General features: G+C 37.3%; 2 protein-coding genes across 3 annotated transcripts in view; one reads left to right on the forward strand and one right to left on the reverse strand.

Annotated features, from left to right (window-relative positions):
- LOC137495978 (uncharacterized) overlaps positions 1-4,359 on the reverse strand; it is a 108,662-nt gene extending 104,303 nt beyond the window's left edge. Inside the window, exon 1 of the transcript XR_011015999.2 lies at positions 4,232-4,359. The gene's annotated coding sequence lies outside the window, so the exon portion shown is untranslated. The remainder of the gene's footprint in view (positions 1-4,231) is intronic.
- LOC101883942 (uncharacterized) lies at positions 3,020-24,051 on the forward strand. 2 transcript variants are annotated; one of them, XM_073906457.1, is made up of 41 exons: positions 3,020-3,260; positions 3,776-3,814; positions 7,210-7,254; positions 7,403-7,780; positions 7,967-8,023; positions 11,197-11,568; positions 12,181-12,237; positions 12,331-12,384; positions 12,485-12,541; positions 12,642-12,695; positions 12,789-12,842; positions 12,936-12,992; positions 13,129-13,149; positions 13,256-13,312; positions 13,413-13,466; positions 13,563-13,616; positions 13,716-13,772; positions 13,873-13,926; positions 14,023-14,076; positions 14,176-14,232; positions 14,333-14,386; positions 14,483-14,536; positions 14,636-14,692; positions 14,789-14,842; positions 14,945-15,001; positions 15,104-15,160; positions 15,261-15,317; positions 15,418-15,474; positions 16,357-16,413; positions 17,649-17,674; positions 19,729-19,800; positions 19,931-20,120; positions 21,595-21,711; positions 21,843-22,024; positions 22,134-22,298; positions 22,373-22,576; positions 22,654-22,886; positions 23,029-23,095; positions 23,169-23,260; positions 23,346-23,508; positions 23,731-24,051. In XM_073906457.1, exons 1-41 carry the CDS (start codon positions 3,239-3,241, stop codon positions 23,788-23,790), a joined length of 3,729 nt encoding a protein of 1,242 aa, XP_073762558.1. In that variant the 5' UTR covers positions 3,020-3,238; the 3' UTR covers positions 23,791-24,051. The 2 variants fall into 2 exon arrangements, with proteins under 2 accessions (XP_073762558.1, XP_021333735.3); XM_021478060.3 differs by lacking the exons at positions 3,020-3,260; positions 3,776-3,814; positions 7,210-7,254; positions 7,403-7,780; positions 7,967-8,023 and adding an exon at positions 10,273-10,397.
- Positions 24,052-24,353: the final 302 nt, after the last annotated feature.

Consider the following 24,353-nt stretch of genomic DNA (forward strand, 5'->3'; position numbering starts at 1 on the left):
CATGTCCATGAGTGCACAAAGTGGTGCAGATGCATTTGCTATTTAAACAATGTGGTGCAGGATTTGTTGCTTATTCCTGTTGTATTATAGCCATATTGAAGTGTGATACCAAAACTGAGGTACATATCGTACCATGACTTAATATAACTTAATTTATATGTTAAACGTGTTCACCTTGGAGAAATTTGTGGTTTGTGTGGATGTTCATTGAAGCTGTGCTGCTCTTCATCTGTTTTAAGAATCCATCACAGATCAGTTCCAGAAAAAAGGAGGTGCTTGGCAGTGGATTCCTGTTTGTGATTGGATATGTGCTTGTCTGGTTGTGGTGTGTGTGTCTATTTGACTGGTTCCAGAAAGATAAGGCAACAAAGTGAGTTGTTGTTGTTGTTGTTGTTGTTTATGTTAATTTGTTTTGAAGGAAATAACCCTGGGGATTTTGTGATATCTCTGCCGTCTCATAGAAGTCTAATTTTATCCATGCTATATTAATGTCAGAAAATATGTAGAATACACACCTGACATAGTATTTTGAGATTTTAATGGAATAATATTTTATTTAGCTTAAAACATTTGGTGAAATAATAATATAAATGTTTTATCTGGAGTTTCCATGTTATTGTTTGCAATGAAAGTCCACTGAAGGTTAGCGTAGAGAACCCAATTGCAGTTCATTTACAAAAAGTGCAAAACAAAAACTCTAAACTTGGCATGAATTCAAAACATTAATTTAACCCAAAATAAACTCATAGTAGGGATCGCTGACGTGAAACTAACATTTTAACACAATGTCAAGATCCTGAAGCGCACGTTTCAAAACACTGCACCGAAGCATGATCCGAAACAACCAGGTCACGTGACTAAAGTGATTCGAAACATCCAGGTCACGTGACAAAAGTGATTCGAAACACCCAGGTCACGTGACTAAAGTGATTCGAAACACCCAGGTCACATGACAAAAGTGATTCGAAACACCCAGGTCACATAACTAAAGTGATTCGAAACACCCAGGTCACATAACTAAAGTGATTTGAAACACACAGGTCACGTGACTAAAGTGATTTGAAACACCCAGGTCACATAACTAAAGTGATTCGAAACACCCAGGTCACATAACTAAAGTGATTCGAAATCAGGTCACGTGACTAAAGTGATTCGAAACATCCAGGTCACGTGACAAAAGTGATTCGAAACACCCAGGTCACGTGACTAAAGTGATTCGAAACACCCAGGTCACGTGACTAAAAGTGATTCGAAACACCCAGGTCACGTGACTAACGTGATTCAAAACACCTAGGTCATGTGACTAAAGTGATTCAAAACACCCAGGTCACGTGACAAAAGTGATTCGAAACACCCAGGTCACGTGACTAAAGTGATTCGAAACACCCAGGTCACATAACTAAAGTGATTCGAAACACCCAGGTCACATAACTAAAGTGATTTGAAACACACAGGTCACGTGACTAAAGTGATTCGAAACATCCAGGTCACGTGACAAAAGTGATTCGAAACACCCAGGTCACGTGACTAAAGTGATTCGAAACACCCAGGTCACGTGACTAAAAGTGATTCGAAACACCCAGGTCACGTGACTAACGTGATTCAAAACACCTAGGTCATGTGACTAAAGTGATTCAAAACACCCAGGTTACGTGACTAAAGTAATTCCAAGCATCAGACATTTCATAAGCGCTTCCAGACCTGGTGAATCTGTGTTTGACTGACAGGGTTGGAAAAATCCTCTATCTCATGTAGCCTAGTGGACTGTGCAAGTGCACAGACTAACTGTGCTGCAAATGTCATGAGTTTAAATCCCTACTTGTACAAATACTCAGAGATTGTCACTTGATGCATTTTAATAATGCCATTCTTTATAATCAAAACAAAACATAAGGGTTTATTCAGATGTCAGACCAATGTTAAAACATTATAAGAACAGAGTATTTAACTAATGTCTACCGCTGCATCACCCTGGATTCGAATACATGATCTCGCCATGCTAGTGTGGAACTCTTTCCGCTTCACTAAATCACTTGTAACCTTAATTAGACAACAACATGGGGTATAATTCCTTAATTTTCATAACCGTTTCTTTGCTGAAGCTGTTCCAGAGCAATACATAAAATCACTGTAAAGATGTTTCAAATTGTTACGAAGCTTCGACACATTTGCTTCAACTGTTTCAGTGTTTTATCAAGCCTCGCTCTGCCCACCACTAACTCATGGCTTGACACGGCAAAGCAAAAACCCAACAAACTCACCACAGAGGTTACACAAACAAACCTACACCAAGAACAAGGGTATTTATATCAAACACTAAGGACCACATGACATGAAACAAGACACGTGATGAGGGAAACCAATGAAGAACAAGACACTTGACTAAATCAACCAATGAAAACATGACACACACACAGTAAACACTTGGTTAAGTGTGAAATAATGACAATTTTGTAAATGCAAATGTTATCAGTGTTTTGGAGTCAATTTTGTTATGGATCAGCTAACATATTTATACTAATAATACTACTTGAATGTTGATTTCAGGATGACTTAACGACAAGACTTCGTCAAGCCAATGAGTTTGTCATCTAACTTCCCTTAATAAGATCTAGATAACTAAATCCATTTTCCAAAGCATTTCTATAAATAAATGACAAAATTCTAAGTATTTTGATCTGTTTTCTAGGTAAATACCACCAGTCAAATTCTGTAGAATAATTCAGGAGATAAAGCTCTTGATAGATCGCCTAGAGCCAAGAAACATTCAAAACATTCAAAACAGAAAGCGGACAGGGAATTGCCAGTATGTTTATATTTAGATGTAAAGTTCTTGTGTGGCTTTGTTTTGTGTTGTCTAAGTATTTACATTTGAGGTGGAGAAATTGCTGCATCAAATATCACTATATTCCAGCCGTGTCTGTTGAGGAACACTGTTCTATAAATCAGCATATCAGAGGTAAGTTCATCTTTATGCTCATAATAATCCTCATCGGTTTCTGTAATTCAAACTCATCATGCTGTACTATCATCTGTTACAGTACGTGTGATGTGTGTTCAGAAAACTAACATCATTTTCTGGTATGTTTTCGGAAAAAATTTGTGATCCTAAGCTGATTCATATACAGCCGTGTTTGACTTTCTGTAGGCTTCTGAGTGCTTTCTGTGTGTTTGACAAACTCGTCCTCTGAAGTGGTTTGTGGATAGAAGAAAACACTACGTTGGATCATTAAATGTAATGGCTTCCTCTTTTCATAAAAGTAGGTATTTTTACTTAAAATTATTCAGCAACTGTTACTGTTTTAGTCATGTTGAGAAAATACATCTGACGGTGAGGGAAAGAAGGACACCGATATAGTCTCAGAATTTTGTATGCTATCTTGAAACATTTGGCTCATGAAACACTTGGCTTTCAAGTCATGTTTTTTTTCTAGGACATTACATTAATGTTTTCCTGTGTTTTTATATGGAAAAACATATTGATTTTGTATAATTTTTTAATTTTTGAGGATGAAACTTCCCCTCTACCACAGTAAAGCCCAAAGTGTCTTCTTTTCCAATGATACCTAATTTGTAGCTTACTGCTGTCAGCAACTGTTACTATTTAAAGTTAGGTAGGTGTAAATCCCCAAAAGTAAGTGATGGCTAACAGGTTAAAGGTTGGTTCACTCGGTCCTTAAAATGCATGACATGAATGCAGTTAGAAATCCAGACTTCAGAATTCAGTCCCATGTATGTTATGTTGTTGTTGTTGATTACTTTATATCTTATGCAGGTTTTTTAAAAGCACATGCTGTCACCTCTTTTGTCTTGAGTAAGTTTGAACAGTATTTTCTATATTATTATCCTTCTATATTGTATCCTCTTTTACAGTATGTGTTGTTGGTTATCATTTTGTTATGATTTTAGCTAATAAGTATTAAATATATATTAAAAAGGTGGCAACACCAAAACTCCAAAAGTGCGAATTTATTATATTAAAAAGGCTGACACAAAGTGTGTAACATTTTGAGCACCCGGCTCTTCATCAGACAATGTTCATCACAGTACGTTGCTCCTTTTTGTACACTTCTGGATCAACAAGAAAACATGAAAAAAACAAGTGATGTTTTGTAAACAAATTTCGGGAGGAGCATGCGCAGAATTTTCAGTATCGAATACGTCATTGACAATCATCCCATTATCAAATCAGTTCTTGAACAAACCCCTATATATACCAAAGCTGTCTTACCTGCAGCATCTCACGACTTTAGCATCCCTCCACCACCCCGTCACCGCACCTCTTGCAATGAATTCCCGGGGGGAGCGTTCTGGGGCCGGGCTAGACACTTCGCTCGAATACCAATTCCTCTTTGTTTCCTGATAAGGGGAATAACTCGAGTTAGTGTGTCTCCTCGAGCTCAGAGCCCTCCCCCCGGACAGCACGTCAAATATGGTTTATACTAAAACGAATGCAAGTGTGAACTAGTGAGGAGAAAAAAAAAAAAAAAATATATATATATATATATATATATATATATATATATATATTTACACACATTTATGAATTATACAACTTAGAACTTCAAAATGAAAATTAAGTATTAATAATAAGCTAATAAGTATTACATTGCTAGCTATCTGGGTTGTGATTTTCATTGGCTAATTCTATGGGAAATCCTTAATAATTTTTAGTGGCTAATTCACATTAATTTGTACAATCTCATTCGTGTACATTAGAATGATTTGCTCATCTTTAAATAAGGGGTATAGGCTTGCATCAGGGGTCTGAAACTCAAATTGGCAAGCCATAGTGGACAATGACTGACAACTCATAGGAGAGCTATTTTAACAATTAAGCACAAGAGGAAAGAGCAAATCTGACATTATTAACGCACATAAGGACAACACGCGTGACGTTGATAGTTCAAGCTGCCAACTGTGGTAATGCAAATCAGCACATTCAATTGCGTCACGCTGCAGAAATCTATCTTTGGCTGTTGTGTGTGTGGCCGTGCATTAGACACAACTGTATTTATTGAAGGGGTAGTTTAAATTGATGCCATTATAATAATATGTAGATCTGATGTCAAATAAGGATGTTCTACTTTAGGGTTGAGCATTTTACCATGTGTAAATCCTCGGCTAAATGGACACAGGAGCTACTCTAAGAGGTCATTTGTTTTGTCAAACAGTTCTTATCTTACGCTTTTACAAACAAACACATATAATGACTTTACATGGACCTTCTTAATGCGATTATAATGGAAATTTGCAACATTGCGATCAAAATTTACCTTATGTAAACACAATAATTTGATATATATCAGGGGTGCCTTCATACAGTATAGAGGGTCAAAAACCAGACTTGATTGTGGATGGTAGGCAGAAGGTAAATGTGTCAAACTTGATTAACATTGTTTTGGGTGATTTCCTAATTCATTTAATGTTTAAAAATAACTAGAAACCTCTGTTTTATATTAACTAATGCAGTATTTATGTTTAATTTTATAATTTACTTACAGTAAAAAAAAAAAAAAAACAATCCAACTCATAACATAATGGAGTTACACAGTCAAGTGTAAGTACAGGTATCTGTACAGGTACAGATATTAGTGTAAAAATGTAAGAAGTAAAAGTAAAAAGTTGTCAGAAAAATAAACAATGGAGTAAAGTACTGATTCCAGAAAAATCTACTTAAGTGCAGTAATGAAGTAATTGTACTTGTACTACGCATCCAACCGACCCCCAACCATCCGCTTTTCACTTTCATCAGTTGTCGGAGGCTGTGGCGGCCTCTTTGCTCATCACATGTAAATGTTTTATTGTGATTAAGCCCTTACTTTGATTATTAGAAGTAATCACATCATTTATGCACATGTAAATGTAGTCATTAAGGGCTTTATTTTGACGGTCCATGAGCAGAGCGCAAAACGCAGGGCACAGTGTCAGAACGCATTTTTGCTAATTTACGGACGGGAAAATCTGCTTTGCGCTGTGGCGTATGGTCTAGAAGGGTTGAGTTTATTTTCCTAATAAGTTAAAGATGTGTTTTGAGAATAAACCAATTAGAGTCTCATCTCTCATTCCCTTTAAGAGCCAGCTGCGTCACGCCATATGCGCATTCACTATTTACAGGACGCATAATAACGAATAAATGAATAATAATAGCAAAATGTCTTCAAAAACCTGAGTTATATCCTAAAACACATGCTGTGCCCCATTTGGTCTAAAACCTGACAGGTGGGCAAATCTAAGCTTGTTTTTAATAAAACAAATATAAATCTGGATATATTAAATAATACTGCTAATAATAATAACATTATACAAAAGCAAATTGTTATGAATGAACTGAAAAAGCCTCCCGAGATGAAGAAGACATAAAAGCAGTGATTTTTCATATTTATGTAGGCTAGAAAATAATATGTTTTGTAATATTTTAATCCTTTATATTTATATCCTATATCTATTCTTATTATATCCTATATATATCCTTAATATTTTACATTTTTCATATGTAAAGATATTTGCCTATTGCTCTCTTGTGCGTATTAAGCAGTGTGTAAGCGAGGCGCAACTCTGCGCCGGAGTTTAGACCGGGTTAGTTTTGGTCTAATGAAAAATCTATTATAGATTCTCAAAATAGCAACGCGCCAGCGGTCCGCCTCAGAACGCCTTACTTTATACACCAGAACACCTATGGGCGCACAAATGAGCGCTAATGCATTTGCTATTTAAACAGCGTAGCGCAACGCCTCAAAACGACTCTTGCGCCAAGCTGAAGCTACTAAAAGACTATTGCGCCGCGTCTTGCGCCGGGTGTATGATAGGGCCCTAAGTCTTCATACATCTGTTTCTCATAAAATCCTGACCTATCAAATGCTCTCTAGTGTATGCTCCTTATCTAGTGTATGCTCCCTCCTTAAGACATTTCACATTTGATACGCTTGAGCTCAACCACTCTCATGGGCAGAGTGGTGATCAAGCAAAATGCTATTGGCTGTTTTATAAAAAGGGGAGGGGCTACACCATGCCCCGCCCTCTGATCATGTTTCAGTTGAAATTACGTCAAACATCGAATAAAAAAATTACATTTTAAAGCACTTCATGAGACCTTTAGGAATGGCTTAATTTGTTTATTTTTTATTTGTTTTTTGTGTTTTGTTGATTGTCTGCCATTTCAAATGTTGATCCATTTGTATTTTGTTACTTTACTTTGCATTTGTACAGGTGTCTTGGCCTCTGTAACCTTCACACAAGACACAACCACAGTTGGTAATGTATTGTACTGTTGTGTGTTGGCTTTAACACAAATGATAAACTGATCTGGGTTGTCATCATGTCTAAAGGATGCTGTGTGTGAACATGATTAAAAACAAATTATTGTAAGAAGTTCTGAATATTTTTATTATTTTTGTTACAGTTAATCTGGCTGACCCCTGCTACAACTACACTGTGCTGAATGACTCTTGGAGATCCGTCAATAATACAAATAACACCAACATGTGTGACCAGTCAGTCTCCTGGAGCGGCTGGTATCGGCTCTTCATTAATGGTCTGAGTGCTCATATCCCAGACACATGTGTTGCAGTGGCTAGATGTGGCACTTCTTTCCCACTGTGGATTCGTGGTGGACACCCAACAGTAGAGGATGGAGTCGTCACTCGAGATGTCTGTGCTAACTGGGATAATTACTGCTGCTTTATCGGCTCTATTCCTACTCGAGTCAAAGCCTGTCCAGGAAACTATTACGTCTATGAGCTGCGCAGTCCAATTGACTGTAGTTTAGCCTACTGTGCAGGTAATTATATTCACATCAGTTCTTTCTACACATTCATTATTTTAAATAGAAATAAATTAATGTGCATTGTGTTTTTTCATCACTAAATAGATTTGCATGTAAATTACAAACTCAAACATCAAACATTATCTACACGTTCATAGAATTTGTCTATGTTCATACATTTTTATTGGTGTAAATTTTCAGATGTTGGCAGTGTTATCATCAGCTCTACAGCTGCCACACCAGTGATCATCACACCTGGTAAAGAAACACTGCTGACTTTCACTCAGTAACTAACAATAGTGAAATATATCTGTAAAGTTGCCTATTTTTTTTTTTTTAATTAATAAATTCCACCTATCAGCTATAGCAGAGAAATTATATTATAAATTATTTTCAACAGATAAATAAAACAGATAATAAAACGATTGACAGATCCAGTCATTAGCAGTTTGTCACCTTGGAATTATAAGTTTCTATTTGAGTTCGAAATGATTTTGAGATATTGAGCTTTAAAGTTTTTGCATTCCATAGCAAACTGTATGTGTGTAACATTTGTTTTTTAAATAAAAAGTCTTAAAATGTAAACAACTTGTAAAAAAAAAAAACATGCCGTAATGTAAATAAGTTGTAATTTAATAAGAATATGTCAATAACTCAATTTTGACAAAAGGTCAGATATAAATCTAAGGTGACGAGTTGCATTGCTATATATATAACACTTTTCATTTAAAAAAATAGCTAAGCTATAAAAAATAAGATTTTAAATTTATTTAAGTACATGTTGGAGCACATCTGATCATTTCTTTAAGCTGATTACAGCAGTGGGGGCACAACAGCTGAAAGCAGATTCACCCTGCTTTGACTGAACTCTTGAAAATTTCAAATTTACTTGATCAAAAAGATCTGAGTTATCTGTTGGGTTTGTATTCAGTCAGCACATCTGTAATGGATTGAGGTCCTAGGCCATTTAATGATTTATAGACAGATAATAATACTTTAAAATCTATTCTGAATGTAACTGGGAGCCAGTGTTAAGACCTGTGTTTCTGGGAAGGCCAGTGAGGAGTCCTTTACAGTAATCCACCCTGCTGCTGATAAAAGCATGAACACGTTTCTCTAAGTCTTCTATGGAAACAAAGCATCTGACTCTTGCAATGTTTTTGAGATGATAGTATGCTGACTTACTGAATGCTTTGATATGACTACTGAAGCTCATATCTGACTCCAGAGTCACACCAAGATTATTGACCTTTTTTTATTGTTCGAGCCCTAGAGCCAAAGTGTGCACTCCTAAACTTTGTTGAAAAACGCAATAACTTTAGTTTTCTCTTTGTTTAACTTAAGAAATTTTTGGCACACCTAACAATTAATTTTTACAATTAATACATTGCTAATTTTAACAATTAATTCAATGCATTGGCAGAGGGTGTCAATGGGGCTGTAGTCATTAGTCGATAAGGCTGTGTATAATAAGTATAGCTGTTGTAGGAGATTTGATTCTTTGTCATTATTTGGCTCAGGAGAGGTGCCAGAATTGAACTTATACTAATATAGAACCCTCTCTATTAGACATGGGCTGGTATAAGATTATGGTATAAAACAGTATAACCTAGGATAAAAATATCACGGTATCACAATATTGGGATTACTGCTCCAAAATAAGTTCTGTCTAGGCTGCTTTTACACCTGTAGATGGATTGTTCTGTTCTGAAACAGGGATTAAAATTGTTACTATGTTGCACTTTGTTCTTGGTTGTTCTAGCTAAAACAAGTCACATGTGAGTAAACTCTCCTTAAATTGGTTAGAGTTTGAGACTTTATTTTGCAGGGTCCCACTCAGCTGTCCTGCATCCTTATTTTATTTTTATGGCAATAAGACATTATAAGCGAAAAGGTGTGCTGTAATTTTGAATGGTGACACCCACAGGCATCGTCACCCAATATAAATCAGAGGTAAGACTTTCTCATCATAGTCTTGGCTAGAATTATGCATGATAGGCTTTACATTATAGAGAGAAATAACAGATAAACAAAGACTGCAGTTCAGTCAATTTTCCTAATAGCACTCGGTAATATTTTCAGCATGATTTCACTTACACATTTGAGTTCTTTGCCGGTGAAACCAAGGGATGTGACACTGACAACAGAGGTGCGGATCCACATGCAGGTTTATTAGAATGGTCAGGCAAGCAGTGGACAATACAGGAGCAAACAGATGTATAAGGGCAATCCAGAGTCGTTGTCAAAATAACAGGCAGATGGTCACAAGGCAGGCAGCAAACAGGATTTAACAAATAAACAAGGCAAGGATCAAAACACGGAAAAAACAAGACAAAGGAAAACTTGTTGTAGTGTCACTAAACAGATAACAAGACTCAGCAACAGTGGGTGTTTCTGTGCTGTTTATGTAGTGCAGTAATCAGTCCAGAAGCAGCATCAGCTGTGTGAGTCTAATCAGTGGAGATTTGGAGCAGGATATAAACATGTAGTCTATAAATGGCCGACTTGTAGTCCCTTAGCGATCTGTAGCTACTAGATCGCTGATGATTATGACAGGTGGTTTTGGAACCTTGACTTTTCCAAGCAGCAGTATACCTTGAAACCGGTTATTGTCCCATACTCTTTATTCAAGGTAAGATCTAAACCACTTGAGCACAAGGCCCAACCCGGTTTTCCAGCCTATCAATAAGTGTGATTGATAAGCTGGATTTGGTTAACTTTAATGTTTGGTGACAGTTTATACATTTTACAGAGGATTTTTTTTTCACAGACTAAAGTCTGCCAATTTTCTGGCTTGCAATAATTCAAAGAGTTTCGTTGCAAGAAAGTTATCTTGTATTTTGAGGAGAATGGGGTTGGTGATGCTTTAATGATTTGATCAACTAACTGCAAAGCCAATGACCACAGAGCATCAGTTTCCTTCTTTTCTGCACATCACTGCAAAGACATGTTCTTTTCTGCTGATTTGGATTTAAGGTTCTTGATCAAAAAGAAATCACAGGTGTCGATACCTTCAATGGTGACTGCACAAGTCCTAACAAATGCATGCTCAAAATATACCTAAACACAAAGAAATTCAAGGTGATTTACTAATATGTGACAGTGTGCAAATGCAGGGCATACCACATTTTAAATTAATGTAAATAAGGTTAAAACTTGTTTATGAGATTCTTTAATAACACAGAATATATTTTGAAGAAAGCAGAACCCCTGTAACCAGCAATGTCAATAGTATGAAAAGCAATTGCCTTGGAAGTCAAAAATATTATTTCTTCAAAATATCTTCTTTTAGATTTAACTGGAGAAAGAAATCAGAAAAGTTGAAAACAAATAAATGGTTAGTAAATTATGGCAGAATTCTAATTATTGGGTGAACTATCCCTTTAAGGCTGCGATTTACATTCTAGTTTTTGAGGATTTTTTTCCTGCAGATCCCTGTTTCAACTATACTCTGTTGGATGATTCATGGAGAGCCAACAGCAGTCAGCCATCAAAATCAGTCTACATGTGTGACCGGTCAGTCTCCTGGAGCGGCTGGTATCGGCTCTTAATTAACGGTCTGAACGCTGAGATCCCAGACACATGTGTTGAGAAGTTTAGTTGTGGCACTCATGCTCCACTGTGGATTCGTGGTGGACACCCAACAGTAGAGGATGGAGTCGTCACTCGAGATGTCTGCGGTCACTGGGATAATTACTGCTGCTATTACGGCTCTTTTCCTATTCGAGTCAAAGCCTGTCCAGGAAATTATTACGTCTATGAGCTGCTTAAACCAACTACATGCAATTTGGCCTACTGTGCAGGTAATTATATTCACATCAGTTCTTTCTAAACATTCATTATATTTATGTTTCTGGTTACTAGTCTATTATTAAGCATGAAAAATCAAGATCCTTTCATGTTTTATTGATTAACAGCATTTTCTTCAGTTTACAGATGATGAATGTGGTCTGTCATTATCGTCACATCACTGATCAGCAGCATTATATTATTTGCAACAATATTCATTACAAATGTTCTGTATAATGAGAGCATCTGTAACCAGTGACTTTAATCTTTTACAGTACATAAACATTTAGACTAAATGTTCATACTTTAGGTAATTTGTTTATTTTTAGGTGGTTCATTCCGCAGTGGTAATCCCTGATAAATAAGGGACTAAGCCGAAGGAAAATAAATGAATGAATGTTTATTTTTGTTTTGGTGTTCAGACATGAAGAACTAGAAATGTCCTGTTTATTTTAAATTATTTGGTGCTCAACCAGCAGATATTCTTACTGTAGTTTTTTCCTTCATTTTTAGAAAACAGAATTGGTAAAATCAAATTGTTCAAGGCTTGGCTCGTTTTACATAATGTGTTCACAAAATAGTTATATGTTTATTTGTCTGATTGTTGATTCATCATTGTTTTCCAGTCGTTACTAACATCACCAACAGCAGTACAACAGCGGCACCACAGACAAGTTCATCAGGTAATGTAGTCTGGCTTAAGTAATTGCAGACATCACATTATCTGTGTGTTATTTGTGTTCAGAAATTGATAATAATCAGTCACTGTTTTTCAGCTGTTACAAACATCACCAACACTACAACAGTGGCACCGCAGACAACTTTACCAGGTAATGTAGTCTGTAGTCTGGCTTAAGTAACTGCAGACATCACATTATCTGTGTGTTATTTGTGTTCAGTAATTAATGATAATCAGTCATTGTGTTTCAGCTGTAACTGACATCACCAACACCACTACAACAGCAGCACCACATACAACTTTACCAGGTAATGTTGTCTGTAGTCTGACTTAAGTAATTGCAGACATCACATTATCTGTGTGTTATTTGTGTTCAGAAATTGATGATAATCAGTCATTGTGTTTCAGCTATTATTAACATCGCTAACACCACAACAGCAGCACCACAGACAATTTTACCAGGTAATGTAGTCTGACTTAAGTAACTGCAGACATCACATTATCTGTGTGTTATTTGTGTTCAGAAATTGATGATAATCAGTCATTGTGTTTCAGCTATTATTAACATCAACAACACCACAACAGAAGCACCACAGACAACTTTACGAGGTAATGTAGTCTGACTTAAGCAATTGCAGACATCACATTATCTGTGTGTTATTTGTGTTCAGTAATTAATGATAATCAGTCATTGTGTTTCAGCTGTAACGGACATCACCAACACCACTACAACAATAGCACCACAGACAAGTTTACCAGGTAATGTAGTCTGAAGTTTGACTTAAGTAATTGCAGTCATCACATTATCTGTGTGTTATTTGTGTTCAGTAATTGATAATAATCAGTCATTGTGTTTCGGCTGTTGCAAACATCACCAACACCACTACAACAATAGCACCACAGACAACTTTACCAGGTATTGTAGTCTGTAGTCTGGCTTAAATAATTGCAGACATCACATTATCTGTGTGTTATTTGAGTTCAGAAGTTAATAATAATAATAATTCATCATTGTTTTACAGCTATCACTAACATCACCAACACCACTACAACAGCAGCACCACAGACAACTTTACCAGGTAAAGTAGTCTGTAGTTTGACTTAAGTAATTGCAGTCATCACATTATCTGTGTGTTATTTGTGTTCAGTAATTGATAATAATCAGTCATTGTGTTTCAGCTGTCACTAACATCACCAACACTACAACAGCGGCACCAGAGACAACTTTATCAGGTAATGTAGTCTGACTTAAATTATTGGAGACATTAGGACGTTATCTGTGTGTTATTTGTGTTCAGTGATTGATAAAAGTCAGTTATTGTGTTTCAGGTGTTACTAACATCACCAACACCACTACAGTGGCACCACAGACAAGTTTACCTGGTAATGTAGTCTGGTTTAAATAATTGCAGACATCACATTATCTGTGTGTTATTTGAGTTCAGAAGTTAATAATAATAATAATTCATCATTGTTTTACAGCTATCACTAACATCACCAACACCACTACAACAGCAGCACCACAGACAACTTTACCAGGTAAAGTAGTCTGTAGTTTGACTTAAGTAATTGCAGTCATCACATTATCTGTGTGTTATTTGTGTTCAGTAATTGATAATAATCAGTCATTGTGTTTCAGCTGTCACTAACATCACCAACACTACAACAGCGGCACCAGAGACAACTTTATCAGGTAATGTAGTCTGACTTAAATTATTGGAGACATTAGGACGTTATCTGTGTGTTATTTGTGTTCAGTGATTGATAAAAGTCAGTTATTGTGTTTCAGGTGTTACTAACATCACCAACACCACTACAGTGGCACCACAGACAAGTTTACCTGGTAATGTAGTCTGGTTTAAATAATTGCAGACATCACATTATCTGTGTGTTATTTGACTTCAGAAGTTAATAATAATAATAATTCATCATTGTTTTACAGCTATCACTAACATCACCAACACCACTACAACAGCAGCACCACAGACAACTTTACCAGGTAAAGTAGTCTGTAGTTTGACTTAAGTAATTGCAGTCATCACATTATCTGTGTGTTATTTGTGTTCAGTAATTGATATTAATCAGTCATTGTGTTTCAGCTGTCACTAACATCACCAACACTACAACAGCGGCACCAGAGACAACTTTATCAGGTAATGTAGTCTGACTTAAATTATTGGAGACATTAGGACGTTATCTGTGTGTTATTTGTGTTCAGTGATTGATAAAAGTCAGTTATTGTGTTTCAGGTGTTACTAACATCACCAACACCACTACAGTGGCACCACAGACAAGTTTACCTGGTAATGTAGTCTGGTTTAAATAATTGCAGACATCACATTATCTGTGTGTTATTTGAGTTCAGAAGTTAATAATAATAATAATTCATCATTGTTTTACAGCTATCACTAACATCACCAACACCACTACAACAGCAGCACCACAGACAACTTTACCAGGTAATGTAGTCTGACTTAAATTATTGGAGACATTAGGACGTTATCTGTGTGTTATTTGTGTTCAGTGATTGATAAAAGTCAGTTATTGTGTTTCAGGTGTTACTAACATCACCAACACCACTACAGTGGCACCACAGACAAGTTTACCTGGTAATGTAGTCTGGTTTAAATAATTGCAGACATCACATTATCTGTGTGTTATTTGAGTTCAGAAGTTAATAATAATAATAATAATTCATCATTGTTTTACAGCTATCACTAACATCACCAACACAGCTTCAACAGCGGCACCACAGACAAGTTTACCTGGTAATGTAGTCTGGTTTAAATAATTGCAGACATCACATTATCTGTGTGTTATTTGAGTTCAGAAGTTAATAATAATAATAATAATTCATCATTGTTTTACAGCTATCACTAACATCACCAACACAGCTTCAACAGCGGCACCACAGACAAGTTTACCAGGTAATGTAGTCTGTAGTCTGACTTCAATAAATGCAGAATTTACATTATCTGTGTGTTATTTGTGTTCAGCAATTGATAATAATATGTCATTGTGTTTCAGCTATTACTAACATCGCTAACACCAGTTCAACAGTGGCACCACAGACAAGTTTACCAGGTAATGTATTCTGTAGTCTGACTTAAGTAATTGTAGACATCACATTATCTGTGTGTTATTTGAGTTCAGCAATTGATAATAATATATCATTGTGTTTCAGCTATTACTAACATCGCTAACACCAGTTCAACAGTGGCACCACAGACAAATTTACCTGGTAATGTAGTCTGTATTAAGAAAGGACCTTTCCCTCACCCTCCACACACCCCTTTTTTACATGAGAGTTTGCATATTAGCGCTTGTCTACTGAAAAAATGCTTTTAAAACAAGTTCACATTTAGAGTTCACAAGTTCATATTTGCATCATTATTAATTGATCTTGATTTATATTATAATATTGATTTTCCATCCACCACCCATCTGCAATTAATCAATGTACATTTTGATTACCTGACATGCCTGACCTACTGATTGTCTGCAGCATATAACCTTTATATGTTCAATGTAAAGTTCTGTAAATTTTACTCTCTCTGTGAAACCCTGGTTAAAGTCGTATACTCCATTTCTGAGGAAAAAGAGCATCAAAGTTGTATAGATAATGTCAGGACAGTGCTATACTTTCTGTATAAAATTTTCTGTATCATTGCCAGAATTTCCAGAGCAGTTTATTTCATTTCAAAGCTCAACGTGTGGCAAGATAACCAGCTTACTTTAAATTCATTTTAATGGCTGATTTGCTGCCAAGTTATTCAGTTTTTAGATACTAATGCTACGCTTGATTGATAATTATGCTTTATGACAGGTCAGCAGTTGAAGTGCAAGGAAGTGAAAGTGGATTATATTGACGGTGTAACAGTTCATGTAATTTAAATCAAATATAAATTTGCAGAATATAAGCACATTTTTGACATGGCCGAACTAAGTCGATATTAAATAAATCAAGGTTATATTTTCTCAGAATATTCTTTACATTATGTTGAATGTTTTTTGTTGAAAACATTGAATCACTAACTGAATCATAATTACTTTATCTGGATTTTCACATATGGGTTGCATACTAATAATATTTATTGATTACTAACGGTCAGATTTTTTCCAGCTGTTACTAACATCACCAGCAGCAGTACAACAGTCACGCCACAAACAAGCTTACCTGGTAATGTCTGTTTCCTCTGTTAATTGTGTTTAATAGAGAGCATGTGTGTATCTGTAGAACAGAACAAGTGTTTGTGTCTTTAATTAAAGATGAAGGATTAAAGATTGTACAGTTGCAGATCATTGCAATGTCTGTCCACAAACTGTTATCAGGATTTCACTTAAAGGTGCAGTAGGTGATCTGCCAAAATGCTAACCGCTTAGCATATTATCTTTGGATGGCAGGGAGGGACTTTGATTCAAAGCCACACCCCCTGAAATCGTGAGCGCGTGCACCGTGTCACAACAGCAGACAGACAACCCACTAGTTCATGTCATTTGCCAGTTAGTTAGTGTTTAGCCAGCGGCGTGCAGGAATTACATTTATTACCTAGCCACACTTACATGCTATTTCAGAGCGAATATTCAGAGTAGCGGTAAACAGTATAGGAAGCCTGTCACTGTTCAAATGACCCAATGTGAATATAAAAGCAACTTCAGCTCAGTAAAGCAGGCTAGGCGGAAGAGCGATATTTACTAATGTTTTGTTGTTAAACTAAATAAAAATCTACATTAACAATACTGTAAAAGGACCTTATGAAACTGAAAATAATCACATCAATCTTTCACAGGGAGATTTCAGTGGCTGAACAACACGTCTGTGCATATAAGTCATTTACAACAGAACACAATCTAACATCAGGTTAGCCTGACTAAAACAGTTTTAAAACAGAACATGACCTCTCTAACAGTAATACTTCAGCCATGGTGTCGTCCTTCTTCCAGTATGCTAAGTAACTATAATATTGATTCAGGTTTTAAAAAGTTTCAATTCAGCGTTTGATTTCTCCCTGTCTGTCTCATGACCGCGCGGCCGCGCTTATGCAGACGGGCACGCACAAATGGCTGATCTGCGCGAACAGATGCGCAGAAGTCCGAATCTACATTTGCTGATAGACAGTTTGAGCTGCTTATCGGAATTATGAGAGATGTCGGCCTGACTCTATTTAACTGGATGAACATTTTTTTAGTTTTATGCCTTACTCATATAAAAATGCATATGAAGACATTTAGATCATTTACTGTAATCATTACTATTGGACTGTGAAGAGACTTTCAACCAGCACAATAACAAATGCTTCTGAAGACAATCACCTGCTGCACCTTTAAGTGATAAATGCTTTTATAATATTTCACAAATTGTATCCTTTTTCATAGAGATGTTCTCATTGTTCACTGTGATTTTTCTCTTTGTAGCTTCAACACCACCGAAAGGATGCACCGTAAGTTAAGTTTCTTACATTATAATATACAGTAGTTCAAATAGTTAAATAATTCAGACAGCAGTGTGCATTATATTATATATAGTTCTGCATTATATTGGATACTTGCAATTTTCTATTAATTACAGGTGGTTTCTGACAAACTAAGTCAAACTAAGTTTTGTTTTTGTTAATATTGCAAAACAAACTTGGGTCCCACTTTATATTAAGTGTCCTTAACTACTATGTACTTACATCAAAAAATAAATACAATGTACTTACTGTGTTTATAATGTATTTGAGAACACTTGTGGTGCTTTTGAGTTGGGATAGAGGTTGGGTTATGCACAGGTTTGGTGGTGTGGGTAGGTTTAAGGGTGGGTTAAGGTGTAAGGGATGGTCAACAGTGTATTTACAAATGTAATTACAAAAGTTAATAACAGATGTAATTACATACATGTATTTAATCAAGCATAAGTGCACAGTAAATACAGGTGTTTACACAATAAGTACATTATAACAAACTATTAATTCCTGTGTAAGCACATATTAGTTAAGGCCACTTAATATAAAGTGGGACCCAAACTTGAGATCATTACTCATGATTTTTGTGATTTGATTTTGTTAACTGATCAATAGGGCTGAACAATAAGGGTGATTGTTGTGAAATTAATAGTAAATCTCCAGCACCTGTTTTCAGATGGAGCAGTGTTTATAACACGATGTCATTGTTCACTGTCGAGCTACACAATACCTCGTTCTTAATCGCAGATGATCGCATGATAATTAGGCTGAGGTCACACTGCACTTTTCTCCCCATAGACTTCCATTCATACGCATGCAAATGAATGCGTCAAACTGGAAACGCAAGATCGTGTGACAATACCTTTCTGGACAAAAAATTAAAACATGGATCACCATCTTGCTTTTTTAAATGTTTAATCATCTTGTTTACATTTTCATTTAGTCATTTAGCCGACGCTTTTATCCCAAGTGACTTACAAATGAGGAAAAGGAAGCAATTTACACAACTATAAGAGCAACAATGAATAAGTGCTGTAGGCAAGTTTCAGGTCTGTAAAGTCTAAGAAAGAAAGCATTAATAATGTAAGTTTTTTTATTTTGAGTACAGTTAGTGGTATAGCTAGAGAGGCAATTGCAGATTAGGAAGGGTAAATAGTTGAGATTTTAGTCATTTTTTGAAGACAGCAAGTGACTCTGCCGTTCTGATGCAGTTAGGGAGTTCATTCCACCAACTGGGCAGATTGAGCGCGAGAGTTCGGGAAAGTGATTTCTTCCCTCTTTGGGATGGAACCACGAGGCGACGTTCATTCACAAAACGCAAGTATCTGGAGGGCACATACATCTGCAGAAGTGAGAGCAGATAAGTAGGGGCGCAGCCAGAAATCGCTTTGTAGCTAAACATCAGAGCTTTGAATTTGATGCGAGCAGCAACTGGCAGCCAGTGCAAACGGGTGAGTAGCGGAGTAACATGTGCTCTTTTATGTTAATTAAAGACCACTCGTGCTGCTGCGTTCTGGAGCAGCTGATTAGGTTTAATCCTGCCCCTTTTCGCAGCGCCGTACGACAGAATCTCACACGCACAAACTCTAGTGTGACCGCAGCTTTAACCCAAGTCATTCTTAATAATAGCTAAAGGCTGCTGCTTGTGTAGCTTCTCAGTTAACTGCAGCTCTAGTGTTGATCCTGCATCTGAAAGCATGTGAAAATACCTCATTTAAATTGTTCATAACTTCAGTTGAGTGTTTGAAATAAATCCATCCGTTAAATGAGTCTTATGTTTATTAGTCACATTGAAATAATGAATGCAGGTAAATCTTCTGTTTATTCAACAAACCTATGTAGCAGCTACTATAGAAATCTTCTGGGTTTCTTCTTCACAATGTATTTAAAGTGTCCACACAAGAGTGCCTCTGGCATTTAGAGGAGATTTACTTCTGATCACAGAATCGTGATTCACTGCATGACAATCCAAGCATTTGTTGAATCTACTTTGCAATTTCCTTTTGATCTATAGTGCAGCTCTACTGTATAAAGCCCATTTGTATTTTCAGAGCTCTAGAGGATGTCTAGAAAATCTTCTTGAGCAGATAGAGAACATTACAGCTCAAGAGCTTCCACTGAATGTAAGAGAGTGAAATAATAAATTCATTAAAACTATGTTATAAATTTGTACAATACATTAGTAGTTTTATCTTATTGTCTGTCTTTACATTTCCATGTAGAGTAACTGTTTTTCTTTGATCATTAAATCAGATTGTAACCAACATTTTGACCAAGGCCTTGAACATATCAGATAAGATTTCAGTATCTTCATCAGCAGTAAACTCAGCTGAACTAGCCTCATATGGAGATAAAGTGTTAAAAAGCAGCGAGAAACTCATTTCTACATTGGTGAAGCCGACAAACTCAAGTGCCAATGTCAGTTTCACTCTTGAGGCTGTAGGTAAGTGGAGACACTGTTATTATTGATAATGAACCTCAGACCTGCTCCTCTTTGACTCACGCAACTTTAGTGAATACACAGTGGAAATTGGCAATATTCCATTTATTCTGTCATATGTTATGTTTGATTCAGAAAGCATAATATACAATTAAATGGCAGTTAAGGCTGAATGATTAGGCACTTGGACTTCCAAAGGTTGCTGGTTCAATTCTCAGTACAGGCAGGAATGAAGGTGAGAGAGTGAATAAACACTCCATCTAAAGGCAAGGACACACTAAGCCTACGGTCAGCAATTGCTTACTCATCCTGTGTTTGCCTGCCGCCCAGGCATGGCACACATAGGGCTCAACCTGTGCAGTGCACATGCCCTTTTTAGTCTTGGATAGAAAGTGCCCTTCCAAAATGATCAAAAGTGCCCCCCGCCCCAGTCTTACATCCCTACCCTATACGAGAAGTGCCATGGGATTTTTAATGACCACAGAAAGTCAAGACCTCAGTTTAATGTCTCATCCGAAAGACGGCGCCCACTGACAGTGTAGTGTCCCCTTTACTGGGGCATTACGACTCACACAGACCACAGGTTGAGCGCCCTCTGCTGGCCTCACTAACACCACTTCCAACAGCAACCTAGTGTTCCCTAGTGGTCTCCCATCCAGGTACTGACCAGGCTCAGCCCTGCTTAGCTTTAGTGAGTAACTGGCCTTGGGCTGCAGGTTGATATGGCTGCGAATCAGTAAGTTATGAAGTATTTAAAGCATGTGAAGAAGACGGCTCATATGAGAGTTAAGATGTTTCACCTCATGCAAGTATTTATGTTCAGAAATGACTGTAAGGCAACGAGAAGTCCCCTCCAGCCAGTCTCGCCACTCTTCCAAGGTGAACCAGGTGTTGATGGCCAGGAGTTCTACATTGCAGATTTCCTAGTTTTGCTCAGTTGGAGATAGTTTCTTGGTGAAGTTTATACAAGGGTGGAAGCATGGAGGATCCCTGGACTGCTTTCAAGGGAACAGAAGGTCTGAATGGTGTAGCAGTAGGTCTATGCTTTTCTTTAAGTAGCTCGAATGCTTAGTGGGCAGCTGGTTTCCAAATGAAATTCTTTAAATGTCCTTTCAGGAGTGGGGTAAGTGGAGAGGTAATGATACTGAAACTGGATGAAGCATTTGTAGAAATTAGCAAAGCCCAGGAATTGTTGTAGCTCTTTCGCTCTGTGGTCATTCAAGGATGGATTGTAGAGCATGTGTCTTCACCTCTGTGGAGCACACTTAAAAATGCACAATGATTTCCAATAAGTATGGCGTGCTTATAAAAAGATGTCTGGTGCATATGAAGAGGAAAAGAGTGTCTGCCACAGGTAGCTTGTCAAGCCCAGTCACTTGTATGAAGCAGAGTAAGGATTGTCCTCCAGAAGTAAGCAGTGTTGGTTAAAAAAATTAAATAAATTATAGCACATAACAGCATGTTTGTTTTTAATCAGAGGGACAAATCTTCATGGTTGGACCCCAGGTGACCTTAGATAAAATCCCTCAACTTAAAACAAGAAGTTGTTCTATGGACATCGATCTCATTGGCATCGCCAAGAACAACAATGACAGTGAGTTAAATGTTCGGTGTATGTTTTCTTAATGTATTATCATATCACTGCCACTGAACCACATTTATTCTTGACATTTGTGATTTTACCATAGTTTTACGTACGTGTAAGCATCTGTTTCTGTCCCACAGGATCTGCTGCTGTGGCGTTCATGAGCTACACCACAATGGAGAATCTACTGAAGGCCGACTTCTTCAACACACCAAAAAACACCATTAAAACCATGATGTCCACTGTGATCTCAGCTACTCTTCCCAAAACCAGCAACACTGCACTCACCAAACCAGTCAACTTCACCTTCAGACACATCAGAGTGAGAGACTGAAATGTGTTTTAGTCCAACATCAGCACTGATCAACATCTGAACACATCTAATATTCACTCTGCTCATATTTTCTGCTTGTTTCTTCTTCTTCTTGCAGGAGTTTGACCCCAACGGTTCTCTGTCCTGTGTGTACTGGAATATCAGCGAGTGGATTGTAGATGGTTGTTCTGTGTTAAACAGCAACAGCAGCCACACTGTGTGTTCCTGTGTTCATCTGTCCACATTCGCTCTCATCATGCAGACCAGCAGCAGTCCACCACCGGTACCAGAACATTTCTAGAGAGCATTGAAGAGCAGCACAGATCTGGCACTCATGTTCTCTGCATGTTTTCTCAGAGCGATCTGCTGGAGCTGCTGGGTCTGGTGTGTGTGATCGTGGGTCTGGTGTTCTTCGGTTTGGCTCTGTTGTCCTTTGCTCTTTGTCAGTGGAGTCCTGGAGTCAATAATGTGGCTCGAATCAACATCTGCATCAGTCTGCTGTCGGCTCACCTTCTGTTGCTGCTCACGCAACAGTTCCTGAGCCTCATTCGCCCTCAGCAGGTGAGAATGATGAAGGAGCTCTACAGCTCAGCACAGCCGCACTGAGAATCATCATAACCCTCTCTCATGCTCTCCAGGTGTTGTGTGTGGTGATAGCAGGCGTTCTGCACTTCCTCTTCCTCTCCGCCTTTGTGTGGATGTTCATTGAAGCTGTGCTGCTCTTCATCTGCGTCAAGAACCTATCACAGATCAGCTCCAAAAAGAAGGAGGTGCTTAGCAGTGGATTCTTGTGTGTGATTGGATATGTGGTTGCTCTGGTTGTGGTGGGCGTGTCTATTTTGCTGGTTCCAGAAGGATACGGCAGTGAACAGTGAGTTGTGTTGTTCATTCGTATATTTGATCATAAGCTCAGAGCTGTTTTCTGCTTTTTAACAAAAATCTATTTGTAAACGAGCTGTAATAACATTACTGACAATATTAGAATCTGTAATATTTTGTTTTCTTCTCATCAGTTGCTGGATTAAATATGATAAAGGGTTTAACTGGAGTTTGCTGGGTCCTGTTTGTGTCATAATAGCAGTAAGTTCTTGGTACAGAAAATTGCAAGGGGGTTGTTGAATTAAAATTTAAAATATCATTTATCTTTCTACAGCTGAACATGATTTTCTTCATCAGGATCAGCATCGGTCTCAACTCAGCTCTCACAAAACTGAACGCTGAAATTTCACAGTTGAAACAAACCAAGTAATGAATGTGATTCATTTTTAACAAAAAACACATATGAATTAAACTACACACAATATCTTGTTCTTTCTCTCATTTACCACAGGGTTATGGTGTTTAAAACACTGGGTCAGTTTGTGGTTCTTGGTTGTCCTTGGATTCTGGGGTTCTTCACTAATAGCAGTGAGGTGCTGGAGATCGTCTTCCTGATCTTGAACTCTCAGCAGGGAACCTTCATCTTCCTGATCTACTGTCTGCTCAATAATGAGGTCAGACATTTTTACACCTTACTCTATAATTAATTACCATTTCATGTTGTCCAGACACAATATATGGGAAGAAAAACACCTTCATTTGGAAATAGAAGCTCTGTTATTGATTGAGTATCTTGCATTTTTATTATAGACTAGCTCATAAGAATTGTTCATTATTTCAGTGTTTACACTGATCTCCTGAGCCTACTCAGCTCTTCTCATCTCTTTCTTGTCCAGATCAGGCAGCAGTACTGGAAGTGCTTCTTGTCTCTCTGCTCCGGATTCAAACAACACTGAGGACTGCATCATGACTGAGTAATATTTGTACTGCTGAAATGCCATTATTATACATGTGATGTCATACCAGTAATATAGATCTGCGATGCTGCTGATGATTTGATTTTTAGTGCAGAGCAGGTACCAAGACTTGCAACTGTCAGTACATTCACAAACATGTTTCCTATGAATATAACACATTGCTACTGCAAACACAACACACATTACCCCCCCAACAAAGCAGGACAACATGAAGTCAAAACAATAAAACTTGCATTACTCTATTGCACTAGACTATGTGTGCCTTTGTCTACCTTGCCAACTGCATTAACTCTAATGTACTGGACTCTGTCAGCCTGTGTGGGAAGTGGAGGAAGATCATTATGCACCTGTCTGTACATAACTGTAATCCTCATTAAATACTTTTGCCCACTTTTGATTGTTCATTTACACACACCTAACAAGTTGCTTTAATGTATTGATAATGCTATTTACTGTAGATGTAGGCTATCATGCATTTCTCTATTTATACAGATGAAACTCATACTGCCTGTGTAATATTCAGGTCTGGACTCTGTGGAGGT

The sequence above is a fragment of the Danio rerio genome, chromosome 1 (assembly GCF_049306965.1).
Source record: "Danio rerio strain Tuebingen ecotype United States chromosome 1, GRCz12tu, whole genome shotgun sequence".
Taxonomy (NCBI): Eukaryota; Metazoa; Chordata; class Actinopteri; order Cypriniformes; family Danionidae; genus Danio; species Danio rerio.